Genomic DNA, 17,153 nt, shown 5'->3' on the forward strand with positions numbered 1-17,153 from the left:
GGGCACTAATCCCAACAAATATCTTATAATTTAATTACACAAGTATTTAATAAAGGTTTAGCTACTTGGTATAAGGGAATAAGTAGTCACTTGCCTAAACCGTGGATTTTAGGACAAAACTTTTCTTATATGGTGTATGATCAATGATTTTAATTAAAAAGTATTAAATTCGAGGTTTAATTTGAAACTACTCCAAACTATAAGGAAATTATATAATTTAGCAAAGTCTAATAAAAAGGTTAGCCAGTTGAAGTAGAGAAAATATAGCCACTTGGTACAATCACAAATTTTTATGATTCAATTTTTATTATATTGTATATTATAATTTTAAAATATTTATAGTTTAATTTGATGCTAAACCAAACTATATGAAAATTATATAGTTTATCAAAGTCTTTAATAAATGTTAGCTACTTGGCGTAGGGAGATTGTAGTGATCGACTCGATTCAATAGCAGTTTTTAAAATTCAAAGTCTAATATGAAATTCTCATAAATTATAAGAAGACTGTGTAATTCATTAAAATTTTTAATAAATATGAATCAATTGACGCTGGCATCCACGATTTCAGGATTATTTTATTATATGATATGTTAATACCCGTCTATTTTCTCTTACCTTCAAGATTGTTCTTTTCAATTAGGGAAAATATGGCAAGTTCTGAGTTATAGTTTATCGTATAATAAATAAATGGTAAACGTTAGTGTTTTAATAAACTAAACACTAGTGTGTAAACTAAACACAACCCTTAAATAAAGCCTCACTCAAATGGAGCTGGTATATGCTACATATTACTTAATTGAACGTGAGATTCGCATACGAAATTTATTGGGTACTCTCCGAGCAATGCTCTCTCCTCTCACATGAGAGGTGGGCCAAATCCTCATGTGGGAGGGGGAAGCATTGCTCTGGGAGTACCCGATAACTTCATGGTTGGTGTGTGCTTAAACTAATGTTAAAGGCCTAAGAAATGTCACATTATGAGAACCCCTTTACCATAGTCTAGGGTCCATAAATAGTAAATATTCGCTCTTCCTTCTCTTACAATATTCCTTCACAGCTTCTATCTTCTATTAGTTCTATGGCCAGCATCTTAGCCTTTTTCCTATTTCTCTTCTTTCTTTTATACTTATGGATATCGGGAAGAGTACAAAAATCTGATAGGAAGAAGAAAGTTCCACTAGAAGTTGACAGTGCATGGCCTTTGATAGGCCACCTTTACCTAGGGTTGTAAACGAGCCAAGCTTTGTCTAGTAGTGAATGTTCAAGCTTGGCTAGTTAGGAAAAATCAAAAGCTTAAGCTTGGCTTGAGCTTGTGACAAGCCTAAAAATAGTGCTTGAGGTTGAGCTCGTGGGAAAGCCAAAAAGCTTGAGCTTGAGCTTGGCTTAATTAATTAGTCAAGTCAAACTCAAACTTAATATCAAGCTCAAACTCGAGCTCAGGTCAAGTTTTTGAGCTTGAGATCTAAAAATATTACATTATTAAATGCTTAAATCTCTAAAATTAAGAAAAAATAAAAACAAAATAGTATACTCATTTTATCCATCTAGTTCTACTTATAATTAACCATTATTCAAATTAATAATTTACATAATTAAATTCATTCATTCATCATTTCTTGTCAATAGGTTCAGCAATTGTTCAAAACATAATTTTTACATTCACGTTAGATGGTGAAGGACTAGAAAAATACCTATTTGTAACGATTATGAATGAGAAAATACTAACATTTTTCATAACTTTACTTTAGATGATTGATAGGGAAGAATCATATGTGGCCTAATTAATTAATTATTTATTTTTAAATGTAACTATAGTTTAAAGTGGTTCTTGATCAGTTTAAAGGAAGGGAAAACTTAAGGTAATATAGGTAGTGGTCTCATGTTGGCAATATCATTATTAAGATATGTGTAATGAGTATATTTAGATAACACATATAAACTTATAAATGACTCTATGCTTGAATTGTTGTGTATCAAGCCTAATAGCTCACAAACTTGTTTGTGAACAAATTTTTTAGCTTGGGCTCAGCTTGTTTATTAAATGAGCCTAAAACTAAGGCTCAAACTTGGCTTATTTATAGACAAATAAACATGAACAAGCTTTTTATCGAGCCGAGCCCAAGTTGTTCATGATCGGCTTGGTTCATTTACAGCCCTACCTCCACGGCTCCACCAATTAGGAGGGTCACAACCACCCCATATTACCTTGGGTAACATGGCTGACAAATACAGACCAATCTTTACTATTTGGTTGGGTGTGCATCGAACTCTAGTAGTAAGCAGTTGGGAGACAGCTAAAGAATGTTTTACCACTAATGACAAAGCTTTTGCCAACCGTCCAAAAGCTCTAGATCTAGAACTACTGGGCTACAACTATGCCATGTTTGGGTTTAGCCCTTATGATCCTTATTGGCGCCAAATGAGAAAAATGACCATGCTAGAAGTTCTCTCAAATCATCGCCCTGAGACGCTCAAACACATTAGAGAGCAGAGGTAAATGATTCTATAAAAGAGATATTTGAGCAATTGGGCAAGAAAAACAAGAAGTTTGTGGATATGGAAAATGGTTTGGGTATACAACACTAAATATGGTATCTAGGATGGTTGTAAGGAAGAGATTTGGTGGGGCTATGACCAAGGATGAGAATGAAGGGAATGATAATTGTCGAAAGGCATTGAGAGATTTTTTCCATTTGAGTGGGACATTTGTGGTGTCAGATGCACTACCTTAGCTAAGATGGTTGGACGTGGGAGGATATGAGAAAGCTATGAAGAAGACAATGAAAGAATTGGATCATATGGTTGGAGGTTGGCTAGAAGAACATAAGCAGAGGAAATTGTTTGGTGGGATGAAGGAAAACCAAGATTTGATGGATGTATTGTTATCCGCTGTCACTGATGAGGATGAGATATCTAGTTACGTTGAGATAGACAATCGTCAAAGCTACATGTTTGGTAAAGTGCTTTTTTTTTTTTTTTTGGAGCACTTTTTTTTTTTTTTTTAATAACCATATTAATTCATGCATACAATAAACACTACTTGAAAACTTGCTAAATATCAAACGGGTTTATTATACACTCATTATGTACATTGTTGTACATATTTGCATTTCATTATTAAGTGTGGACGTGTTAAAATCATGTGGACAACATGTGTGAAATTATAGGTACTATATAGTAGTATATATTAACGAGTGTATAAGAATATTTTCTCATTTGAAGCTAAATATCAAATACGCATAGGCAAACGAAGGTGTTTTTTTTTTGTGGGGGGCGGGGGGGTGTGGTGTTGGGGGTTTGGGTAGTAGAGCTATTTTGATTTTTGAACACTCCTTTAAGAAATCCTTTGTCATATGTCATGGCCCAAAATCGGTGAGTCCATTCAAAATTGGTGATCCAATATTAGTATTTCACATAAGTCATTCACCAAATCACTCAAGCAGACGAAATTGTCTACGACATGTTACTGAAAATAGCAAAATTGATTTACTCGACTTATTATGGAGTTAGGATCACGTCAATTCGCCACATTCCATTTACATTACTTTTGCATTGTAGGGTCTTATCTTAGCCGCCACAGATACAACAACAATAACATTGACATGGGCTCTCTCTTTACTTCTCAATAACCGTGAAGATCTAAAGAAAGCTCAACAAGAATTAGATGTCCAAGTTGGTAGAGAAAGGCAAGTGAAGGAATCAGATGTGAAAAACCTGGAGTATCTCCAAGCTATCCTCAAAGAAACAATGCGTTTGTATCCTGCTGCACCACTCTTAGTGTCACATGAGTCGTTGGAAAACTGTTCTTTGGCTGGCAATAACCTCCCAACAGGTAAACGACTCCTTGTTAATGTTCCAAAACTCCATCAAGATCCAAGTGTGTGGGTGGATCCAACTGAATTTCAACGTGAAAGATTCCTTACAACTCACAAGAGTGTTGATGTTAAGGGCTAGCATTTTCAACAAGGTTTTCAGACTTAGACCATTCATTGAACCATAAAAGAGAGAGGTTCAAGATTTTTGAGGTTGAACCGAGGTCGAACCGTGATAACGTCATAATTAATTTAATAGTTAATTAAAGCCTAAATATAGATATTAAATTTATAAAACTAGCAAAATTGACTAATATATATATATATGTGAGGAAAATTTAATGATTTTTAATCATATATTTAATAATTAAATAATAAAGTTAATAAAATAAAATAATAACTATGACAATATTAAAATTTATGATTAATTTTTGAAGTAAAGTCGAATATCTTTGAAGGATTTTAATTATAATTTTTTTTATTCTTTATAAGAGATGGATAATTTAATTAAGTAGAATAAAATTATGTTAAGTTGTTTTTATTAAAAAAATTGCTAAGGGGTTAGACCGCACAGTTCTTTCACCGGTTCGTACGGTCCAACATCAGTTTTAGAGATGCATGGAATTAACTAAAAATATAGTTCTTTAGGCTTAAAAAACCAGTTTTCATCCCGGTTTTCAATTTTCACGATCCGACCTCTCCGGTTCAGTCCGGTTTTGAAAACTATTTTTGAGTTGATACCATTTGGCAGTGGTAGAAGAATGTGCCCTAAGATTTCATTTGCACTACAAGTTACACAGCTCACACTAGCTACGTTGTTGCATGCTTTCGAAATTGCAACGCCATCTGATGAACCCCTAGACATGACTGAGAAAGTTGGACTTACCAACGTCGTCAAAGCCACCCAATTGGAAGTCAGTTTTACTCCTCGCCTTGCTGCTCAAGCTTATGCATAATTTCAATGATATTTTTATGATAAATAATATAAATTCATATGTAATATTAAAATAATTATACATTTATCTCGTGAGTTGAACTACAGAGTTGTGTGTTTTCTCCATGTAGATCACTATAAATATATTAGTTTTCTTTTGCAAAAACTATTCTGTCAAAGTTTTAAAATATTACATTCAATTTAAAATAGATCGGTTAAAATATTAGTTAAAATATTAAATTCATTATTTCGTAGCAATTTTAAATTTTGGGATAATCGACCATCTATTGTGATACCAGAGTCGATAATTTGGAGTTAGAATCTTATCTTCTCTTGGAGAAGCATTTGTTTGCTAGCTACGACCTGTTGTAGGTTTAATTCCTATTGTAAGAATAATAATAATATCTACCATGTCAAAATTCATTATCCCTAGACAATCAGTTGCCAGCCGTTATATCAACCTAGAATTGATTTATTTTCACGTGTTGTTGACACCATTCATCTGAGTCTGGTACAGGTTTGAATATTTTTTTTTTTCCTTATTTATAAGCAAGTTGGAAATTTATTAGAACACATTTTCAAACTCACTTATAGAAGCTCGGACACTTGTCTATACACATACTCATTTATTGTTGACAAAGAGAAAACTCAACTACAACTACAACTACAATTCAGTAAGTTCTAATTTACTAAACAATTAATGAAATTTATATAATATCTAAAAGTGAAAGCGTATTATTTATTTTTGTAATACGTTCCAAATCGACCATCTATTTGTTTTTGAAAAATGGGGCTTTAGTCCATCTGAGGCCGCGTTTTTACAAACGCGGCCTAATACCCCCGCGTTTTGTAGTGTTGGATCCATTCGCTCCAATTTGGTCCAATGTGGTCCATTCCTTTCATTTTGGTCATGTTCCATCCACTCAGTCTACTTTGGTCCAATTCGGTCCATTTTAGATTAATTGGCATTAAATTGATTCTTTTTATATGTTATCTTTTTAGTTTTAGGCTCAAAATTTTATTTATTTATTCTTAATTTTTGGGTTGAAAAAGTATGATTTTTTTTTTTTCCAATTTAGGCTAAAATCTTTAGTTTTTGGCTAAAAAATAAAAAACAAAGTAGGCATTAGAAATTAGAAATATGGGCCTTAAAAAAGCATTAAAAATGATAAATATTCTATAGATTACTTTAAAATTCAAGTTTCAATAATATAGGCATTATACCTACATTTGGAAACAAAAAACAATGTTATAATTCTAAACTTACATAATAATTTAAAATTAAAGTAACATGTAATATGTGTTCCATGGAGTTGGGGTGTGCATTTTTTAAATATTATTGAATATGTTTAAATTAGTCAATTAATTATGATTTATTTAAAAAATAAGTCATTTTAAATTTTAATAATACATTCTCAATTTATATAAAACAATATTATAATTATGTAATTTTAACAACAAACCTAGTACCATTAGAGAAATTCTCATCTAAACGAAAAATATTTGATATGGTACAAAAATGATGAACCTTCCTTTGATAGCTACATGAACTTTAATCTCTCATCTGACGGACTGGACAATATTTTTTTAATACTTGATTTGTTTGCCACGGAAAATTTCGTTTCTTTATATCCAAATATGGTAGACTATAAACCCCCCTATCACAGCTTGCTGATAACAGATTGTAGGCTTCTTTCTTTCCGTTTGTTCATACCCTCCAACCCATTACCTTTTCCCATTGAGTTGGTGGGTTACAGAGAAAATATAGATTCATGATCTTCTTCCAAAATTATAGTTTAATATGAAGATAACCCAAACTATAAGAAAGAGGCTTCATAGCTACTTTCATTCTATAGGAAATCTAAGAACTAACTTGCGTCGAAATTATGTAATTTATCAAAGTCAATAATAAATGTTGGCTATTTGGCGTAGAGAGAACGTAGCAACTTGATTCAATAGTGGTTTTCAAAACCCAATGCTTGTTATATAATATATAATTTTAAAAATTCAAAGTTTATGTAATTTATCAAAGTCATTAATAAATGTTGGCTACTTGACATAGAGAGAACATAGCAACTTGATTTAATATTAGTTTTCAAAACCAAACACTTGTTATATAATATATAATTTTAAAAATTCAAAGTTTATGTATTTTATCAAAAGTCATTAATAAATGTTGGCTACTTAGCGTAGAGAGAACGTAGCAACTTGATTCAATTGTGGTTTTCAAAACCCAACACTTGTTATATAATATATAATTTTAAAAATTCAAAATTTATGTAATTTATCAAAAGTCATTAATAAATGTTCGCTACTTGGCGTAGAGAGAATGTAACCACTTGATTCAATAGTGGTTTTCAAAACCCAACGCTTGTTATATAATATATAATTTTAAAAATTCAAAGTTTAATTTGAAATTATCCTCCCCACCCCGGATTTGACCCACCGATCCTCAAGGCTAACCTGAATTCACTATGAAAGAATTGAAGTTCGTACAAAAGGACTACAAGCTCCCCGCTCGACTTCCTAATGCTACCCACCAGTAGAACTTCCTGACACGACCACGCGCAGGCTCGAATCCACGGACTACTTCTTTCTTGAATTCTTCAATCAGCTACAAGCTCCCCGCTTGCTTTTCTTTTAATCTTCAATGGCAGCAACCTTGTTGATCATCAAGATGTAGAAAATATCTCTACCTTGAAAACCCTAATTTATGTGAAGGAAAGCTCCTCTAAGATCTCACAAGAGATTCACATAAACAGCAAATATGAGCAACAAAGACTTAGAGAGGTTTGGGTACAAAACCCTAAAAATAAAAGGAGGACAAGAGGCACTCTAATCTCTCTCTCAGAAGTCCCAAAAACGTTCTAGGGTTTTCCTTATATATAGAAGTGTTTTACTTGAACCCCAAGACGTTTNCCCCCCCCCCCCCCCAAAAAAAAAAAAGCTGGGGCTGAGGCTCTGCTTTGGGCTGTGGAGATTGCAAAAAGAGTGTTGGAGCCATGTTATCTTCGAGGTGATGCGGAATGCTGTTTTGACCCCCTAACGGACAAAAATATTGCCCCTGACCGGTCCATTATGGCTTGTTTGGAAGTTTAGAGAGGGAGGAGAGTAGAGGGAGTAGAGGATAGGGAGTAGTGGGGAGGAGAGTAGAAGACACGTCTGTCCTATCGATGATCCTATGGTTGAATAGTGGCAAGAACGTTTTCCTATCGCTGGGGTTGACTTGGTTCTCCCAAGTCTCTCCTACGGTTGTGAAATGGGTCGTTCCTTCTTCTGAAGGATCATCTTTCCCCTGAGACAACTCTGTTTGTCTGTAGGGCTAGTGGGTTCATCCTTCAAGGGATTGGGAAACAGTTGGGTTTTCTTTCTTTTATTACTTCTACTCTTTCTCTCTCTAATATTCTAATCGTGAGTTTGCAGTCAAGGAAGACTCTCAAAACAATGGACTAAGCTCTCGCTACTAGATAGAGAGGGAGACAAAATTACGTTGGGAAAAACAGAGGCTCTAATGAACATATCATCGCTGCAAGTTCTTAACCCGAAGAACTTTGAATGTGGAAGCTGTTGGTAGGACCTTCAAACCACTGTGGAGAGCATTAAATGGGTTCACAATAAAAGACATGGGAAATCATATTCTTTTGTTTGTTTTTGGAAATCAGGAAGATGTACACAGAGTTTTACTCAGTGAGCCTTGGACTTTTGACAAACACTTGGTGGTGGTTCAGAAGTATGAAAGAAACACTCCTTTACAAGATGTTAGTTTTAACAAAACCTCTCTTTGGGTACAGGTTTTTGATATTCCTGTTAGATACATGACGAAGGAGGTGGCAAAGGATATTTGCAGTTCAGTTGGAGAGGTATGCCTCTCAAAAACTCACCCAACGGAGGTAGGTGGTAGTTTTGTGCGGGTCAGGATCAGAGTAGATGTGACCCAACCATTATGCCGTGGAAGAGTTGTGGACCTGGAAGAGGGTGACCGTGTCTGGGTATCATTCAAATACGAAAGATTACCTATTTTATGCTACTGGTGTGGACGTCTTGCTCATGCCGAGAGAGACTGCCTGTTTGGATTGAAAGCAAGGGTACTCTTAAGCAGCAAGATAAACAATTTAGGCCTTTCATGCGTGCTTCTCTGAATATTAACCCAAGGAAAACTATTTTGCATGTTTCGGGCTTCTATGAAGGTAGAGAAGGTCATCAACCTAGCCAGGAGAAACCAAGTGCAAGCTCAGGTAGGCAGTCGAAGATGGCTGTTCCACCGGAAAATTCTTGTCCTACCCCACTTGGTGAAAAAGCAGATATCGAACCTCGGCTATGGTGGGGAATGCATTAAATGTGGATGTTCCAGTGGCCTCGAGATTGCGGATTGATGTAGAAATGACAACTGACACTTTGGAGAAAGCTACATCTTCCTCACCTCTAGCTGCTCCCCATCACCCCAACGTTGGGGACGTTAGCAAAAAGGGAGGCGGATCCTCGTTGGGCGTTGGGGAACTCTCTCAAAAGATATCAAATTCGATACTTGATCCTAAATATATGGGTACATTCACTGAGGGTGACCCTTTCTTAGTCAAACTCCAAGAAATTAACTGTGACCTACAAAAGTTCGAGTGTCAGAATGATGAAATAGTTTGGCTGGGATCAGACATGGAACAAGGAATATGTAAAGCTCCTAATGGACTGGATGGGAAAGGCAAAATAGGACTTGGGCCCGGCCCACAAAAGGAAAATAAGAAAGGCCATCCATGTGTTTTACTTGAACCCCAAGACGTTTAAATAGAGTTTGGGCTGAACTGGAACTCTGCAGAAAAATAAATCTGTACGTGGTTCGATCGATCGAGTCTAATTTTCGATCGATCGAGCCTTACAGATTTAGTCCAATAAATCTGCACTCACTCGATTCCAGTTTTACAAATAAACATACTTTGAGCAAGCCTAAACAAGACTAAACAACCTGTTTTGATCATGGTTTGCCAACACTACACATTAGAGTTCTAAATACATAAAATCCTAAATCTTTAGAACCTAACAATAAATAATATAAATTCATATGTAATATTAAAATAATAATACATTTATCTCATGAGTTGAACTACAGAGTTGTGTGTTTTCTCCATGTAGATCACTATAAATATATTAGTTTTCTTTTGCAAAAACTATTCTGTTAAAGTTTTAAAATATTACATTCAATTTAAAATAGATCGGTTAAAATATTAGTTAAAATATTAAATTCATTATTTCGTAGCAATTTTAAATTTTGGGATAATCGACCATCTATTGTGATACCAGAGTCGATAATTTGGAGTTAGAATCTTATCTTCTCCTGGAGAAGCATTTGTTTGCTAGCTACGACCTGTTGTAGGTTTAATTCCTATTGTAAGAATAATAATAATATCTACCATGTCAAAATTCATTATCCCTAGACAATCAGTTGCCAGCCGTTATATCAACCTAGAATTGATTTATTTTCACGTGTTGTTGACACCATTCATCTGAGTCTGGTACAGGTTTGAATTTTTTTTTTTTTTTCCTTATTTATAAGCAAGATGGAAATTTATCAGAACACATTTTCAAACTCACTTATAGAAGCTCGGACACTTGTCTATACACATACTCATTTATTGTTGACAAAGAGAAAACTCAACTACAACTACAACTACAACTACAATTCAGTAAGTTCTAATTTACTAAACAACTAATGAAATTTATATAATATCTAAAAGTGAAAGCGTATTATTTATTTTTGTAATACGTTCCTAATCGACCATCTATTTGTTTTTGAAAAATGGGGCTTTAGTCCATCTGGGGCCGCGTTTTTACAAACGCGGCCTAATACCCCCGCGCTTTGTAGTGTTGGATCCATTCGCTCCAATTTGGTCCAATGTTTTCCATTCCTTTCATTTTGGTCATGTTCCATCCACTCAGTCTACTTTGGTTCAATTCGGTCCATTTTAGATTAATTGGCCTTAAATTCATTCTTTTTATATGTTGTCTTTTTAGTTTTAGGCTCAAAATTTTATTTATTTATTCTTAATTTTTGGGTTGAAAAAGTATGTTTTTTTTTTTTTTTTTTTTCTATTTAGGCTAAAATCTTTAGTTTTGGGTGGGTGAAATACCAACCTCACACTTGCGCTTTATCCACCTGAAGCAATTGATCAAGTCTCTACCTCTGTTTCTACTCCGCAACCAAAGTTGGTGGAGACCAGAAAAATCGGGCTGCTACTCAGTGAAATCAGGCTATAAGCTCATTTGTGAGCTTCCCATTCCTGACTGTGAATCGTCTACAAGTTCCAGTTTTCTTCGCGGGGGTTCTAGAAATGCATCTAGAAGTTGAATGTTCCAGGTAAGATTAAGCATTTCCTCTGAAGGGCCTGTTCAAATTCGCTTCCCACAAAAGAAAACCTGCTGAAACGTAAAATCCTTCAAGAGTCGGTTGCCCTCGTTGTTCTGTTGTTTCGGAATCTGTAGTTCACGCCTTATGGAGCTGTGACTGCATCAGAGTGATTTGGAATTCGGATTTCGATTGGTGGATCGGAGCTCAATGGCTCCGATTCTTTCTCGGATGTTCTGCACCAAATCTGAGTCAAACCTGCATTACTTTCTCTATTTGCTACTACGGCCTGGTCGATTTGGTTCCAAAGAAACAAAACTTGTCTACATGACCATCCCCTGCCCCTTCACAATATTGCTAGTTTTGCTATAAATTATCTCGGCGAATTCAAGGACTTGGTTAGTCCACATCCTCACAATCGTCGGGCTGGTCTTCGCAGATGGTACCTCAACAGCGGGTTTTAAAGACAAATTATGATGGTGCTTGGTTCAGAGAGTCAAATAAGGCGGGGTTGGGCGTGGTTATACGTAACGGTGAGGGGCAGGTGTTGGCTGCCTTATCTAAACAGATTGAGAAACCTTCGTCAGTCGAAATTTTGGAACTTCTTGCTGCCAGGTGTGCAATCACTTTTGCTGCAGAATCGGGCCTTTCCCAGGTGGTTTTGAAGAGAGACTCTAAATCTGTGGTCAATGCATTAAGGAGACCCGGAATGGATAATTCCATGGGAGGGCATATAATTCAAGATATCAAATGCATTCTAACTCTTTTATGAGTATTTCTTTCGCTCACGTAGGTCGGCAAGGTAATGCAGTCGCACATGCCTTTGCCCAGCGTGCGAGACAATCTTTTTCTTCTCAAATCTGGTTGGAGTGTGTTCCAACGGATGTTATGTCCTTTGTTCTAGATGATTTTTCATCTTCTTAATTTCATATCAGCAGTATTTACTTATCAAAAAAAAAAAAAAAAAAAAAAAAAAAAAAAAAAAAAAAAAGCTAAGAATTTCCCAAAATTCATTATCTCTAGACAATTAAAGTTGTCAAACGTGATATCAACCAGAATTGATTTATTTTCACGTGTTGACACCATTCATCCAAGTCTGGTACAAGTTTGAATTTTCTTTTCTTCTTATTTATAAGCAAGCTGGAAATTTATTAGAACACACTAACAAACTCACTTAAAGAAGCTCGGAACACTTGCCTGCAAACAAACTCATTTATTGTGGAAAACTCAACTACAAATACAATTCAATTAGTTCTAATATACAAAGCAGACAATGGAATCTATATAATATCTAAAGTTAAAGCGTAATATTTATTGTTGTTAAACTCCTATTGAGCCACATCAATGTAGCATTTCAGAATATTCGGTCCAATTCAGTCTAATTGGTCCACTTTCATCCAATTTGGTCCACTTCCATCTATTCAATCCATTTTGCTAAGTATACTTTTATCATGTTTAAAATTTTCCTCCATCCCTAAGTGTGTGTTTGGGTGGAAATGAAAATAAAAATTATTTCACTATTTAGCTTATTTTTGCTACTATTCATAGGTCCCACTACACTTTGTAGCACTATTTATAAGCTCCACTGTACTATTTCAACTAACTTTTACCTTTATCTACAGTATTTTCAATAATAATTTTTCAATTTAGCAAAATAAACTTTATCTAAACACACCCGTATACTTGGGAGAACTTTTGCTATCCATAGACACTCACCTATCCCATCAGTACACATTTGAAAGTTTTGATTACCAAGGAATAGGTGAAATATTTCGATCATAATCAAACAATGGAATCTATATAATATCTAAAGTTGAAGCGTAGTATTTATTGTTATTACGCTCCTATTGAGCCACATCAACATAGCATTTCAGAATATTGGTCTAATTCGGTCCACTTTCATCCAATTCAGTCTAATTTCTTCTATTCGGTCCATTTTGCTAAGTATACTTTTCTCATATTTTAAATTTTCCTCCATCCCTAAGCATACTTGGGAGGAACTTTTGCTATCCATAGACACTCACCTATCCCATCAGTACACGTTTGAAAGTTTTGATTACCGAGGAATAGGTGAAATATTTCGATCATAATCAAACAATGGAATCTATATAATATCTAAAGTTGAAGCGTAGTATTTATTATTATTACGCTTCTATTGAGCCACATCAACATAGCATTTTAGAATATTCGGTCTAATTCGGTCCACTTTCATTCAATTCATCCACTTCCATCTATTCGGTCTATTTTGCTAAATATACTTTTCTCATATTTAGAATTTTCCTCCATCCCTAAGTATACTTGGGAGGAACTTTTGCTATCCATAGACTTTTGCTATCTATAGAGACTCACCTATCACATCGGTACACATTTGAAAGTTTGGATTACCAAGGAGTAGGTGAAATATTTCAATCATAATCAAACAATGGAATCTATATAATATCTAAAGTTAAAGCATAGTATTTATTGTTATTACACTCCTATTGAGCCACATCAACGTAGCATTTCAAAATATACGGTCTAGTTCAGTCTAATTCAGTCCACTTTCATCCAATTCGGTCCACTTCCATCTATTCGGTCCATTTTGCTAAGTATTCTTTTATCATGTTTAGAATTTTCCTCCATCCCTAAGTATACTTGGGAGGAACTTTTGCTATTCATAGACACTCACCTATACCATCAGTACACGTTTGAAAGTTTGGATTACCAAGGAGTAGGTGAAATATTTCGATCATAATCTAAGTGATAGCAATGGCTACATTTGTAAAGGAGAAATTTTATGCCTACAAAATGATATTTTATCAATTTCATATTACTGATGAGGTAAGATGGATTTTGACCCAATAATATGATAATAACAATTATCGAGATTTATGATATAGTAAAGAAAATTGAGATAGAAGTCAAAAAATTGAGAAGTTAATTGAAAAACTCGACAGGTTTCTAACTTACTTTCTTGGACCCATCGTAGAAACTCATCCATTCTATAGAACCATCAGCTTTAAAGAAGAAAATAATAAAGGTAGATTTGATCTCTTTATTCGTTCTAATATTCGTGTTATAGTTTTTAGCCCAACGTTTGATCCCTCTATTTCCTTCTTTAAGCTTGCCGGGGCATGTGCAGAATCGTTCCCTGTTCTGCGTGTATGGGAAAAGCAAGAAATGACCTTCTCTTCTATTTTTCTGTCAAAATCCTTGACTTCACGCTCAAACAAAGAAGCAGGCTGAAACGAAATTTGGGTTGCCATTTTACATTCGAAAAACCCAAAGATCTTCTACTGACTTTTTTTTTTTTGAGAAGATCTTCTACTGACTTAATCGTACTTGTATACATATGGACCCAAAAGTATAATAATACTTAANGGGCTAAAAAATAAAAAACAAAGTAGGCATTAGAAATTAGAAATATGGGCCTTAAAAAAGCATTAAAATTATAAATATTCTATAGATTACTTTAAAATTCAAGTTTCAATAATATAGGCATTATACTTACATTTGGAAACAAAAACAATGTTAATTAATTCTTAACTTACATAATAATTTAACACTTAAAGTAACATGTAATATGTGTTCCATGGAGTTAGGGTGTGCATTTTTTAAATATTCTTGAATATGTTTAAATTAGTCAATTAATTATGATTTATTTAAAAAATAAGTCATTTTAAATTTTAATAATACATTCTCAATTTATATAAAACAATATTATAATTATGTAATTTTAACAACAAACCTAGTACCATTAGAGAATTCTCATCTGAACGAAAATATTTGATATGGTACAAAAATGATGAACCTTCCTTTGATAGCTACATCCCATCAGTACACGTTTGAAAGTTTGGATTACCAAGGAGTAGGTGAAATATTTCGATCATAATCTAAGTGATAGCAATGGCTACATTTGTAAAGGAGAAATTTTATGCCTACAAAATGATATTTTATCAATTTCATATTACTGATGAGGTAAGATGGATTTTGACCCAATAATATGATAATAACAATTATCGAGATTTATGATATAGTAAAGAAAATTGAGATAGAAGTCAAAAAATTGAGAAGTTAATTGAAAAACTCGACAGGTTTCTAACTTACTTTCTTGGACCCATCGTAGAAACTCATCCATTCTATAGAACCATCAGCTTTAAAGAAGAAAATAATAAAGGTAGATTTGATCTCTTTATACGTTCTAATATTCGTGTTATAGTTTTTAGCCCAACGTTTGATCCCTCTATTTCCTTCTTTAATCTTGCCGGGGCATGTGCAGAATCGTTCCCTGATCTGCGTGTATGGGAAAAGCAAGAAATGACCTTCTCTTCTATTTTTCTGTCAAAATCCTTGACTTCACGCTCAACCAAACAAGCAGGCTGAAACGAAATTTGGGTTGCCATTTTACATTCGAAAAACCCAAAGATCTTCTACTGACTTTTTTCTTTTTCTTTGAGAAGATCTTCTACTGACTTAATCGTACTTGTATACATATGGACCCAAAAGTATAATAATACTTAATCAACAATTATTGTGATTGACGGTATAATAAACAAAATTGATGCGTTAATTTCCACATGTGTTTTAACTTAATTACTTGGACTTATCGTTTAAATCACTGGAGTTTCTGACTTAATTTCTTGGCCCCATCACAAAAGTTCATTCATTCTGTACAACCAGCAGCTTTGAAGAAGAAGCAAAATTCGCCAGCACCACCCCTTTGCAAAGCCTGCTCTACTTAAGTAATGGTGGTTCTAGGATTTTATTTATTTATTTTTATTTTTTATTTTTATGGTTGTCACTATAAAATTTAAATTATACAAAATCTAATAAAGTAATAACTTAAATATTTACTACAACTACAAATCAAGTCACTAAAGAGAGCAAAATTGTTGTGACTACAAAGTTAAAAAGAATATAACTGTCATCACTATCAAAGAAAACTCATAGCTACAATGTTTTTCTTGGTATCATTTTTAAAGGAAAAATGAAATTAGAGATTATTTTTATTGAATAGGTTAAACGAGTTACAAATTTGAATGATTAGCAATTTTTATCTTTTTGTTGAATAATTTGTTTACTTCTTGTTGTTTGGTCTTGTCTTATTTATTTATTTATTTTTATTTATATTTGTTGTTATTTTGGCTAACATTTATTGTTGCCATTTAAGCCTTTAAAAAATATATATAGACCAAACTTAGTAAGGAGGTGGTTCTTACAAGATACGTGGCAAGCAAGCTGAAAAATAAATTTGGATTGTCATTTTACATCTTACGTACCCTAAGATTTTCTCTTGTCTTATCTTGATGTCATTTTACTTTGCAAATCCGGCCTAATTTTAGTATTTTATTGCAAATCCAAAAACAAAAACATTGACGGGAAAGGATCTTTGCATTAAAATCCTTCATTTTTCTCTAATTTTAATTCCGACACATATAAGATACGTGATATTTAAAAAATCAATGGTGTTAAAAGATTCATACAAATCACAGAAAATCAAATAAATGTTATATGTCTTACATCTATCTAAAAATTAAAGAGATTTAGAAGATTTAAACTAGAGTAATCTTATTCTATCAAGTTATTGTTTGTTTGACTCGATTATAGCTTATATAGCTTATAGTCAATGGTGGCTCCACATGCAAACTAGGATGGTCACAAGATCACCTGACTTGTAAAAAAAATTGTATATATACACTTGCTAAAAAAATATCTATATATACTAAACTAACTTATTGTGATTACTCTAATAAAAATTTGAACACCCTGACTTATGAATTACAAAAATTTGGGTTTAACAAAAGTAAGAATATTGCTACATTCACAATAATTTCACAACAAATTCAATGCGGTAAGTTGTTATGATTATAATTTGGGCCTAATACTAATATTATTTTTTTACCCACCAATAAACAACTTTTTGCATAAGATTTATTGTAAAAATGTTGTGGAAGTATCATTACTCCAAAACCAATTCTAACCCCACCCCCCCCCCCCCCAAAACATGATCCTTAATCCTTTTTTTTTTTTTTTTTTTTTTTTTTAAGGTTTAAATACATGGTTTGTGTGGGGCCAGAAAATCAGGCAGCCTT

The 17,153-nt window shown here is 33.6% G+C and overlaps 1 protein-coding gene and 1 pseudogene across 1 annotated transcript; both read left to right on the plus strand.

Moving 5' to 3' along the window:
* The first annotated feature begins 1,077 nt into the window (after nucleotides 1-1,077).
* Nucleotides 1,078-4,770, plus strand: LOC112035842 (cytochrome P450 CYP82D47-like; annotated as a pseudogene).
* A 3,601-nt stretch (nucleotides 4,771-8,371) lies between these two features.
* LOC136068978 (uncharacterized protein At4g02000-like) lies at nucleotides 8,372-8,887 on the plus strand. Its single transcript, XM_065776945.1, has one exon. It carries the CDS (start codon nucleotides 8,372-8,374, stop codon nucleotides 8,885-8,887), a length of 516 nt encoding a protein of 171 aa, XP_065633017.1.
* Nucleotides 8,888-17,153: the final 8,266 nt, after the last annotated feature.

Source organism: Quercus suber, unplaced genomic scaffold (genome assembly GCF_002906115.3).
Source record: "Quercus suber isolate HL8 unplaced genomic scaffold, Cork oak 2.0 scaffold_145, whole genome shotgun sequence".
Classification (NCBI taxonomy): Eukaryota; Viridiplantae; Streptophyta; class Magnoliopsida; order Fagales; family Fagaceae; genus Quercus; species Quercus suber.